The sequence below is a fragment of the Bufo gargarizans genome, chromosome 11, assembly GCF_014858855.1.
Source record: "Bufo gargarizans isolate SCDJY-AF-19 chromosome 11, ASM1485885v1, whole genome shotgun sequence".
NCBI classification, from domain to species: Eukaryota; Metazoa; Chordata; class Amphibia; order Anura; family Bufonidae; genus Bufo; species Bufo gargarizans.
In genome coordinates this window covers 95,240,875-95,253,791 of record NC_058090.1, presented here as the reverse complement: position 1 = coordinate 95,253,791, position 12,917 = coordinate 95,240,875, and the positions used below count along the sequence as shown (strand labels likewise).

Genomic DNA, 12,917 nt, shown 5'->3' with positions numbered 1-12,917 from the left:
GAGAGAAATGCACTGTAACCAGCATGTACAACATTTGCTGCCTTCCTTCCTTAAATAAGGGCAATAATTGCCACCTGTTTTTCAAATAATGAATGACCTCACTAATTGAACTCCACACTGCTATTATTTTGAACATGCCCCTTTCAATAAGTGATTGAATTACAGAAAATCCGCAGCATGCATGCCATGACTGTTGGGTTTCTATTACTCTACTACACCTGCTAGTAAATTATTTTCCATGTAGAAATATCATTTCTACCAAAAACAGTGATTGATCGGGTTAGTGATGTCTGACTGCTATTATTTTTAACGCAACTATATAAATCGGAATGGTGAGATTGTTGAAGGTATTACAATGTGCACATTGAGTAAAATCCACAATAGGATGAACCTTTGAATTAATTTTTAGACCTCCTTTTAGCAGAGATCACCCCCACCAAATGTAGCCAAATTCTGTAGCTGCAATTCCGCACAATGTGGAGGAGGAATTGCCGACCATTCCGCTCTGCAAATGTTTTTCAGTTAATCAATATTACTGGGATGCCTGTGTGCACAGCCATCTTCAGGTCATGTCACAGCATCTCCATAGGGTTATGGTAAGGACGTGTCCATTCAAAAAAATATATAAAATCTTCTCTTCCCACCTAGATCTTTAGTTACTTTATTGTCTTGTTAGTTTGAGATCATGGACGACATTCTCCTGCAAAATGTTTTGATTCACTTTAGAATCTATTGTACCTTCAACGTTTGCAAGATATACAGGCCCTGAAGAAGCAAAGCAGCCCCAAACCAGTTGGAAAGAGGTTTTATGTTGACCTGTATTGCCAGATTACTAAAATGATTGACTTTTGTCTCATCTGTCCACAGACCATCCCACAAGCATTGTGGACCATCGAGGTGGACATACAGTATTTGACATGGGCTACAATGTTCTTTTTTGGACATCAGCATCTTCCTTCATACTGTCTTTTCATGAACACCATTAGAGATGAGCGAATCGAAGCTGACGAAGTAGAATTAGTTCCAAATTTCTGAACAAAATTTGATTTGCGCCAAAGCCGAATTTCCTTGCGCTTCGTGGTAACGAATCGCATTTTTTCATAAAATGGCTGCTGCACGTGTGAGGACATGGAGAAATTAACTCTGGGAAGGCGGGATCACCAAGATTGACATGCATGCATGCAGCCAATCAGCAGCCAGCCCTGTGATGTCACAGCACTATAAATAGCGGCAGCCATCTTAGATTCTGCCATTTACCAGTGTACTGAGTGCAGGGAGAGACGTCTCAGGAGCTAGGAACAGCCTGCTGTCATGGAGACGCCCCTGTCCCTCTCCTTGCGCAGGGTGCTGTGAAGAAAGCGTGCATTGCCTGCCCCTTGTTACAGTACCCCCTCTTCTACGAGGGGCCACCGGACCCAAAGTTATAGGGTTGAGTTTCTCCGGATGCGCCAGATGAAACCTTTTCACCAGTCTGGCAGCATGTAACTTACTCATCGGCACCCAAGACCTCTGTTCTGGCCCGAAACCCTTCCAATGTACCAGATACTGGAAGGAATTCTGGACCTTTCTAACATCAATAATCCTTAAGACCTCGAATTCAATTTGTCCGGCAATCTCCACTGGAAGCGGGGGTTCCTGTGAAGTAACCACAGGTGACACATACTTCTTTAGTAAGGACTTGTGAAATATATTGTAGATGCGAAAGGAGTCAGGTAGTTTTAGTTTAAAAGATACAGGGTTAATAACCTTAATAATCTCATAAGGACCAATAAATCGTGGAGAAAACTTATGAGATGGCACTTTAAGAGACATATTTTTGGGTAGATAGACATACCTTATCACCCACCACCAAATCAACCCCATGAGAGCGTCTTTTGTCAGCCTTGATTTTCTGAACCTCCTGAGCTTTCTTCAGGTTTGACTGTGCACAGTTCTCTAACCAATTTATCTGCTTCCGGAACTTGTGAAGAGGACGGCAAAAGTGAATTAAATCATGGATAGAAGCCAAGATTACAGAAAAGGGGTGACACTCCAGTGGATAAGTTCACTCAGTTATTAATAGCAAACTCAGACAAGGGTAGATGGCGCACCCACAACTGTTGGTTGTTAGCAATATAACATCTCAACCGTTCGGTTTGACCATTAGTTTAAGGGTGAAAAGCAGAAGAAAAAGACAAAGCAATATTACATTTATGACAAAAGGCTCTCCAAAACCTAGAAACAAACTGAACGGTTCTATCGGAGACAACATTTTCTGGAATCCCGGGCAGACGTACGACATGGCTGACATGGGGGCATGATGAATGGGGGCTGATGGTTGACATTGGGGGCTGATGGTTGACATTAAGGACTGATCTGAGGCATTTGGGTGTGAGCTGAGGTCTGATTAACATTGGGGGTCTAATTGCTGGTCTGATCTGAGGTGTAATGAAAAAAAATAATCTTATTATCCTCCTCTAAAACCTAGGTGCGTCTTATGGCCCGTGGCATCTTATAGGGCAAAAAATAAGGTCCTCAAAACAGCGATTGTCTGAAGCAGAGAGAATATACCAGGATCACACAGAGGAGAAGCCAGCTGCTGCAGACGAGACCAGGGCCATGTGAGAGGGCTCCAAAATGTAGCTTCGCTTGTGTTGGCAAAAAATCCTTGCACCGGTCCTGGTTGGCGCTGCGTCAAGGAGGGCTGAGCCATACGCCCTGTATGGCACACGTGTTAAATCTGGTTGTCAAGTGGTTCCTGAAGTTTTCCACCCATCTGCAGCCACTCGTACACCGCAAAGCACACCCTCCTTGAGCTGCAGCAGCAGAACGGCATCCCCCAAAATAGGCTGATATGCGACATTTCCAGCTAGATATAGAGCAGAACCTGAACTAGCAGGTGGTGGCATACTTGGAGTGCACCCTGCCAGCCGTCATTGAAGATCCGCTGGACTACTAGGCAGCGAAACTGAATTTGTGGCCACAAAGTTTGCCCTGAAAAAGAAAGCTAGCCTGCCCAAACAGTAGTGTGGCATCAGAGCGGGTGTTTAGTGCGGCGGGGGCCATAGTTACCCCACGAAGAACTCGCCTGTCCACCCAAAATGTGGAGAGACTGACCTTTGTCAAGATAAATGAGGGGTGGATCAGCCAGGATTTGCACCCACCAATTCCTTAGGCATCAGACTAGATCATCCATGGTGCCACACCAACACTTTGACAAAAGACATGGGTTTCTTCTGGATACGTGACTCAGCTACTATTCTGATGCTGCCACCCGCTTCATGCCACACATCTGATGCCAAGTGCTCATTCTGTCACCCACCATCTTCAGAGGGTACAGGTATTGCCACCCACGTCCACACTATGTCACCTTGCCACTCTGTGTCCTACTCATGCTACCTCTGTGGCCTACCCATGCTACCTCCAAACTATGTCACCTTGCCCCTCTGTGGCCTCCTGATGCTGCTGCCACCTCTACACTATGTCACCTTGCCACTGTGGCCTCCTCATGCTGATGCCACCTCCACACTATGTGACATTGCCACTCTGTGGCCTCCTGATACTGCTGCCACCTCCACACTCTATCATTTTGCCACTATGCGGCCTCCTCATGCTGCTACCACCTCCAGACTCAGGAGCAGGAGTAAACATAGAAGACAGGCAATTATTCCATTCATGTGTCATCTCTGTTTTGGATCCACTACAGTTTTTTTGGGCATTAGCAATACTGATGGATTACTGACCAAATGCTGACCGAGTGAAGGCAGATGCTCAACAGACAGGATTCTTTTTTTGTGGGTTATTGTTCTGACGGATCAGAGGAAGGGCAAAATAATCAGTGACGTCAACACAGACTTACTGCTGACACCTCCTCCACTCTGTTAGGGGGGAAATACTTGTATAAGCGTTTAATAGAACAGATTCCGTAGACATCTATGTGGTATCAGCTGACAACGGTGTAAAAGGAGTGCGCTTTTTCTTGGTGCTAACATCGACCTGTAAGGCTGAGTTCATACTTGAGCTATTTGGTCAGGTTTGGCCCCGTGACTGCCCAAATAAGTGAAGTCTGCAGTGATTCTAAAAGCGACGCCTGTCATCTGCATGTCATATGGACTCAGTTTTATTTCACTACCAAAGCACACTAGCTATGCATGTTAGGCCTCATGCACATGACCGTTGTGTGTTTTGCAGTCGGCAAATTGCGGATCCGCAAAACATGGATGGCGTCCGTGTGCGTTCCGCAATATGTGGAAAGGCACGGACAGCCATTGATATAACTGCCTATTCTTGTGCGCAAAACGGACAAGAATAGGACAGGTTATATTTTTTTTGCTGACCACGGAACGGAGCAACGGATGCGGATAGCACACGGAGTGCTGTCGGCAGCTTTTGCGGCCCCATTGAAGTGAATAGGTCCGTATGCAAGCCGCAAAAACTGTGGCTTGGATGTGGACCAAAACAACGGTCATGTGCATGAGGCCTTACTGAAAGGCACAGTGTTGAACACCACTATAGAGGCTCTCTGCAGCCAGGAAATAGCCATTTTTTAACGTGATTCGAGACGAATAAATTTGGATCGAACCAAATATTTCGAGAAATATCTCCAAACACCGTTATTGGTCAATGTTTCTCTAATAGTGGATAAGATGTTTTTGTAGTTTGTAGAGTCCTCTGTAGATCTTTTGCTGTTGCCATTGAGTTCACTTCTTCCTGTTCCTGCACTGTGGTTGATTGCTCAATAAAATACACGAATAGTTAGATTGTGTTCGACTATAATTGTGACTCAACAATGATAACAATCAGACCACATTTTATTAGTAATGAATGCAGAAATCTAGGTAATTTCAAAGGATTCACTTACTTTTTCTATAGCCACAGCATATGAAAAGTTTATGAGCACTTGTATGACTAAGAAATAAAGATTTACAAGGACGAAATAAATATTTACAAGGACGAAATAAATATGTATATTAGAACCACTGTCCTGGGGCCTTTGCCAACTACGTGACCTCTACACCCTCCCTAAAATGACTACTGTTTGGGCACTGTATAATATTTTTCTACTGTGGTAGTTATGCTTATGATTGTAATGATGCAATCTAATGTAGCTGTTTTCATCTTTTACCTATGGAAACTCCCAGGAAACTCCATAAATCTACATCCGGCCCTGGTAACACAGCTTGTAACAGAAGCTTAGCCATTGGAGATGCAGTCATAACAGCCACACCAAGATGGGGTCTGGGGAGGCTCAAAAAACCCTCTGCCAAGTCATAAAAAAAAAATACCAAAAGTGTGGTCTTTTTACAAATATATTTCTAGGGCCCACAAGCTTTAAGTTATACCTTTGGTTTTGTACAGTTGAAAAAGGACAAAAATCTATGTAGGGCTTAGTATTACACCACAGCAATGTTTTCTAGCCAGGGCTCCATGTAGTCCTTTGGTTCTTTAGAACCTGATTAGGGGTTCCTCTGGAAGACAACAGAGAGCATTGTCACTTAAACAATAGATTTAAGATGTGCTAGATCTTCTACATGGATTCCCTCAAGGTGAAAAGTTTTGGAATTACTGCTCTATAACCTACATCTAGAGCAAGGTAATACATCCAATGATGGATTTATCATTTGCCTTATATTAGAGAGGGAAACATTGTCCCTGTTTTAATTTAGAATAATGCAAGAATCAACAGCTCATCTCCACCATCTAATAAGCATAATTCATAACATTAAATACATTTAAAAGACTGTTAGGCCCATTTTCAATTATCTAATCATTTCAATATATGTACCACAGAGTTCAATAGTTTAACTGAATTACAGTAAAGAACCCCTTCTATCCTTTAGACCACAGGTTGGCAACATGTTGACCTGGATCATCCAATCATTCATCAATGGTCCTAGGTAGATTGTGGGCCAAACACGATTGTTCCTTCCACCTCAATATAACATCCTACTCATCCAGCAAAATAAAAGCTTGAAAACACATATCCAAAACTGAGTCTGCCTTAGCCAGCTCGCCAGGACTCCAGCGAGGAGCACAGTGTGAAGTTTGAAAGAAGTTTAACTGCCTGGACAAGTGCAGCCTACTCAAAACCTGATACTGTGTAAACGCCTAAGTAATTTGCCTTGTGTAAAAGCCTGGACTACCTCAACATTAATCTTAAAAAACAGAGGAGGGTACATGTTCAGATGTGTACATGTAAGGATGAAATACGTGTACACATAATGACCTACTGCAGCCTAACTTGTGGTTGGACTCCTGACCTTCATGAACACTATGACTCAATGAGGTGATCACAGAACAATCGCCCACAGAATATCCTGTTTCTCCCTGTGGCCATGAAGTTCAGTCAGGAGGTGAGTAGAAGAAACTAAGAGATCCTTCTCTAATTGCAGCAGGAGCCATCTCTGCCTCGATGAGTCCTGCTTGGGCTCTCAGACTACATGGCCTACTAGGCCCAATGAGCTGAAGCTGGCATTCTGATGTTTAGTGGGGAGGGAGGGAAAAAGTGTGGATGATAAAAACACCCTTTGCTCAACAAGGGGGTATGGATAAAATGGGAAAGGAGTGTGGCAGAAAAGGAATGTGGCTCAATATTTGCTATCTTACAAGGGAAGGGGTGTGGCAAAATGGCAAAATAGGTAAAGCAAATTGGCAAATGACATGATTTAAAATGCCCCAGACTGCGCCAAAATTTTGTCGCAAAGTAAATCAAGTAATCACTGGTTTACACTTAGACATAGACTAAATATGCACCTAATTTATCATCCAGCATGAGCCACTTTGAAATAAAATTTGACCCATTTTTAGACTGTCTAGACCAGGTTTATAATGTTCAGATATTAGGATTTGTAAATCTGTGCCAATTGTTGACCCTATCATCCCCTTTATAAGTTACATACCATTCCCCCATGGTCCTTTTACAACTCGGTACCAAGTCTCAAGACCCTCTGAAGTTTGAATGGAAGATCCTCAGCTTTCTAATGTCGCCTACCCCTGCTCTAGATGTAGCAAATCCTCGTTTGTTACGGTTACACCCCTGTACTATCCAGTCATATACAGGGTGATTCAAAAGGAATGGTGTAGAGTTATAAACTTGGTATTTATAGCTGAGAGAACATAACACACATTTATTAACATGAGAAGACTATCTATCCAAGTGCTATCTATACACTACAAATGTATGATGTGAGCTCCATCAGTGACATGGCAGATGTCTAGGCAGTAGTCCAGCTCTGTCCAAACGAGCGCCAGACTATCTTCAGATATTGACTCCACCTTTTCACTGATGTATCGTCTTAGGTCGTTCAGGTCCTGTGGCTGGGGGGGCGGAGGCAGATACACTGAGTTCTTGATGTAGCCCCCACAGAAAGGAGTTGCAGTGTGTTACAGTATATCTGGTGATTTTGGAGGCCAGTGCAACATTGGTGAATCATTTATACTGCCGCAGCCGATGCAAAATTTTGGTAGAGTTTCATTAAGATACAGTATATGTGAAAATCCAACTAGAAATGAGGAGGAGCAACCCCTGACATAGATTAAATTTGGCAGATCTTCCTCTAGTTGTGCCATAAGCCATTCCATTATCATTTCCAGGTAGAAGTGGCCAGTGACAATATCCTTAGGCAAAAAAAAAAAAAAAAGGAGCTGCTCATTGCTCAGAACATGTACACTTCGGATATGTCCCTCAGATTCTAACATTGTGGAAACTGGCCTTCTCACTAAGGTAAAAGGGACCTCATTGCTGAACTCCAGCCTGTGAGCAATTGCATCTTTTTCCAATAGGTCCTGTAAGTCAATGTAAAATTCACTGCATTTTGGTTTGTAGTCCAGTTTCAGCTCCTGAAGAATTTGTAATCTGCATGGAATAATGCAGACATTATTGTAAGATACGTTATAGTGTGGTTTGTGGAGTGTAGCTCCATACTAGTCAGCCCGGTCGACTTTCTAGGACTATGCTCATACACAACACGAATTCTGTTCACTGTCTCTTATGAAGTTTTTGACATAAACAGCCATTGTTTGAATTCTTGCACTCAATGCAAAATACAGTTTCTATGTAGAGCACATTTACTAAATGTATTCTGAAAACTGTCACAACAGACCTGTTCTTGCAAATTCCAAAATGCAAAAATGTCACCATCTTAAACCTGCTCCTTTGTATACAGGGTTAAACTAACCTAAAAGGGCAGAATCATGAAAACTGTCCAAAAAACTGACTGTTGCTCATAGCAATCGATCACAGCGCAGCTTTCATTTTTCAAGAGCAGACTTTTTTAATTCAACTACAGGGCTTTGCTATTTCATCATCCTCTTCGAATCACCCTCTATTTATACATACTGATTGGATCACCTCAATTAGTAAATATAAGTCCTTGAGTTGTCTTCTGCAGACAAGTTATTGCCTTTGCCGTCAGAAGATGAGCCTTCTTGACACATTAAGTTGACCAAGAGGCCTCAGAAAACCACAAGTCATAAACTGTTGTAGACCATTTAGTGAGCGGATGTGCACCCACTATCTTCCATTTGCTCACGCATCTCGTAGATAACCTAACATTCCAAATCTTTCCAATGACAGAACCCTAGTATTTTCAAGACTATGAAAGGAAACTTTATGAAGTCAATTTTACATTTACAGTAACATTTCTGTACATATTTCTACTTAGCATTCAGCAGTCACGTCTAATGGACCCTACAAACATAACATCTCCAGACATGTTCATCCTTCTTGGACTATTAGATGTTCCTTACCTCCAGGTTATATGCTTTCTTATGTTCTTGGTGATGTATATGATAACATTGGCAGGAAATCTTCTACTGATCATCGTGGTGAAGATTAACCCAGCTCTACAGACCCCCATGTACTTTTTTTTAAGTAATCTCTCTTTTATTGACATCTTCTTCTCCTCTACCATAGTTCCAAAAATCTTGATAAATACTCTTGCTGAGGATAAAAGTATTTCCCTGTTGGGATGTGCACTGCAAATGTACTTCTCTCTAGCTTTAGGGGCAACAGAGTGTATAATACTGGCAGTTATGGCCTATGATCGATTTGCTGCCATCTGTAGGCCACTTCACTACAACACCATTATGAACATGAGGTTGTGCATTACTCTAGCCGTAGGATCATGGACAGCATGCTTCATCAATTCTGCTATCCATGTGTTCATTACATTCCAACTTCCCTACTGCAAATCTCACCATATCAGCCACTTCTTTTGTGAGATACCTCCCTTCTTACAAATATCTTGCAGAGATACGAGACTTAATGAAATAGCGATGTACGTTTCTGCAGGTATTGTTGTCACCATGTCTTTCTTCTTAACTCTGATTTCATACATCCATATTATAGCCACTATTTTTAAGATCCAGTCTTCTCAAGGGAGGCAAAAGGCATTCTCCACATGTGCTTCGCACCTTACTGTTGTCACCCTCTACTATGGGACCATTATGTTTATGTATCTAAGACCCCGTTCTGCTTACTTACCAGAAACAGACAAGACAATATCTGTCCTGTATACAGTTGTGACTCCGATGTTGAACCCCTTCATTTACAGTGTAAGAAATAAGGACGTAAAATGTACCATAAAAATTAGTTTGACTAGAAAATGAAGTCAATAAAAGAATTTAGTGGACATTGTAAAACACTGAAATAAAGGATCTCTCATACTTGTTGTTGCCTTCGAGGTTGATTCCACAAGAGCAGATGCTGGAACTGGTCACCACTGATAGAAAGCAAAGAATATTGGTCAACAAAACCAATTAGTAGTATGTTGTTTTTAGTTTTGGGTGCTTTACCTGAATGAGTCTTTCTGTGACCCTGGAGAAAGAATCTGGAGAGAGGCTTTGAAATAAAAAGAGAAAATTTGTGTAATGCCCCGCTAGGGGGCATTACCACTCTTTTTGCCCCTCTGCTATCATTAATGGTAAATCCTGTATCATCCTATGTCATCTTGCATAATTATTATATGTCCTGCAAAATGTGCATTTATTCCTATGCAACTGTTGCGTGTTCATGTAATCTCCTGGTTCACTAGCAGGTGGCAGCACACTTGGCAGAGCTAGTTTCCTGGAGAGGAACTTTCTAGTTCTGATCCAGCCCTCTCTAGAGTCAGTTAGTTACTAATAGTTAGTGGTCAGTCTAGCCTTCCCCTCCTAGGGGAGAGGTTGCAAGTCAGTCTAGCCTACCCCCTCCTGGGGAAAGGGTGTGTGTTGGCTAGCAGAGCACTGTCTGCTCTGCTAGACCCAGAGGCCCAGCCTCTGAAGTCTTCATGGTTGCTTGTCCCCTCCTAGGCTCACATTGCCTTAACCTCCAAGCTAAGAGAGCTTGATGCTAGGAAGAAGTCCCTTGGATTAAAGTAAGAGACAGACTACAGACAGCTAAACTAAATTCCAGCAGAAGAGGAAAGTTCCTATTTAATCCAGCTAGCACAGCAGAGCTGAGAGAGCTACAGCATAGCAGTGATAAGATTGTTGCAGAAGTGTTTGCCTGCCAAAGTTAAGCCAATACCTGATGATGACCAAAATACCTTTTGGAAACAGTTTGGATTATTGTTTATGCAAAGTAAAGCTGTGTTCAACGTTACTACAAGTCTGGACTTCATTTATTCTACCTCCTACACCATCCAAGTTCAACAACCCCTTTTTTGCAATGCTTCGGACTACACCACATCTGGGATCCAAGGATATCCAGGTAGGAGCACTGTGACATGTGCATACAACATCTACAGAGACATTGTAGGCCACTCTACACCACTCTGGCAATCTTACCCTGGGTACCAACACTACCCTCTACAAAGGGGACTACATGTCTTCGTTGCCTAACTGCAACTGGCGTCACAACTACTTGACCTATAAGAGGGACATATTTCGTAGAGACCTCTTAAGGGGCAAGGGATTCCCAGACGCTGGCAATAGGCCGTTGCATCTCAAGGGGCGTCACAAAAAAAAACAACTATAATGCCTTAAAGGGACCCTAGTGGGTCTGTTGCATTTGTTTAAGAACTGCCTGGTTGCTACTCCTCTTATCTTCATTCCAGATCTATATAGATACCATCAAATGAAATCCCATTCTCAGAATGAAGATCTCCATTAACCACTAATTTTCCTTCAATTGACTGCTATCAAATTAATCAAACAAATGCCATAGTCTGCCAGGCAAAAGCTGCTCTCTGTATAGCCTAGAGAGGAGGCTACAGAGCAGGAGATCCTCCTGCTCCGGTGCGGTCACTGTACTCCGGCCCCACCGCTCACTCACTTCCTTAATGCCTAAACATTTTATAATAATAGCTTTCATTGACGTTCCGATCCCCAGCCCCATCTGTACTACCGTACTTACTAAATGTCCTGTAGCAGGTAGAGAAGGGCAACGGACAGCCGGAACTCACTGATGTCACATGACGTGCCTGCGCCGCCTACTTTATGAATGAAGTATGCGGCACAGGCACGTGACGTCAGTGAGGTACGGCCGGCCGCCCTGCTCTGCCTGCTACAGGACATTTAGTAAGGGTAGTACAGATGGGGCTAGGGGTCGGAACATCAATTAAAGCTATTATTATAAAATGTTTAAGCAATAAAGCAGTGAGTGAGCGGTGGGGCCAGAGTACAGTGACCGCACTGCCCGGCCGCATTTGCATGACACTGGCCCCTCCTCCCTCCCCCCGTCCAGCTGATACATCGCAGTCTGCGATGTAAAATGGCAGCATTCACCCCATAAGACGCAGGGGCATTTTCCCCTCACTTTTGGGGGGGAAAAAGTGAGTCTTATGGGACGAAAAATACGGTAATACAATAAACTTTTCTCACCGTGATCGCATCACACCACAAAATGCTTGACTTTGTAAATTATCTGACTTTGGCTTCAACTTTTAATAACTTAGAGTCAAAAGTTACAAGAAATATCTGTAGTTTAAACTTTCACAAATTAAGATAATTTTCTTATTCTTAGAAAGTGGGTGCCAGGAGACTTATAATAATCCCTGAGAGCTTTGAACATGGCATCAATTCTACAACCATTCACTTATATAAAGAAAGAAAATGCTAGTGACTTAATAAATAGTACAGTAATGTCTCAATCCACTCCACTCTATCAACAGAGACAGAAGCAGACATATAAGAAATATAAACTTCAGTGAAGAATTTCTTTAAAAAAATTAAAACTTTCCAGAATATTTTTTTTTTTCAATTGAGGATCTATCCTTATTATTACTTGAGCTCTTAAGGTAGGTAAAATTCAAGCTTCTGCAAAATACTTAATCTCCACCTCAAGGGGTTAAGCAATTTCTGACTTTGACTTTTGACTATTGCCATTATAACCGTGAATGTTGATGTAGTTCTGGCGAAGGGGGGGCAGTTCTGACAGCACTGTTTTGGGTTTCCTAATAATGAAAATATAAAAGCAAAGTTAAAAGGAACATTTTCAGAATGACTTGATGTAAGTGGAACAACAAGTGTTTTGATAGGAGACCCCACCAAACTTGAACATGCATGGTAATTTGAAGAATGCACGGTACTGAGTACAACATTAAGAGCTGAATAAAATCCGTAGAATTTAGGGCCACTGCCACTAATTTCCTGGATGGTTGGTGGGCTTCTTTAGGGTCACGTTCTGCTGTACAGTATTTGCTGCTTCTATGTAGGATCCATTGACATGGCCACAGTAATATAGCATTGTTATCCTGAGGAGGTTTATGAACCACCAGGAAACACCATGTGCTTTAACTGAGTTTTTTTAAATTTGAGATTTCCACTTTACTTGAATTTTGCATTATGAGAACTCAGATGACCATTAAATATTACCATATGGCTGACGGTACCTATTTTAGAAGACTTGGCTGATGCTCTAGTTTATATGGGAGCCTTCCACAGATATCGGGTTTTAGAAGAACAAAAGGAATAGACGTATTAGATTTCAGAGGTGTCTGGCAGAAACTTATTCTCAG

The 12,917-nt window shown here is 42.3% G+C and overlaps 1 protein-coding gene across 1 annotated transcript; it reads left to right on the top strand.

The window, feature by feature from the left end:
- Positions 1-329: 329 nt before the first annotated feature.
- On the top strand, positions 330-10,338 carry LOC122921744 (olfactory receptor 1020-like). Its single transcript, XM_044271954.1, has 4 exons — positions 330-355; positions 4,280-4,296; positions 8,690-9,571; positions 10,301-10,338. Exons 1-4 carry the CDS (start codon positions 330-332, stop codon positions 10,336-10,338), a joined length of 963 nt encoding a protein of 320 aa, XP_044127889.1.
- Positions 10,339-12,917: the final 2,579 nt, after the last annotated feature.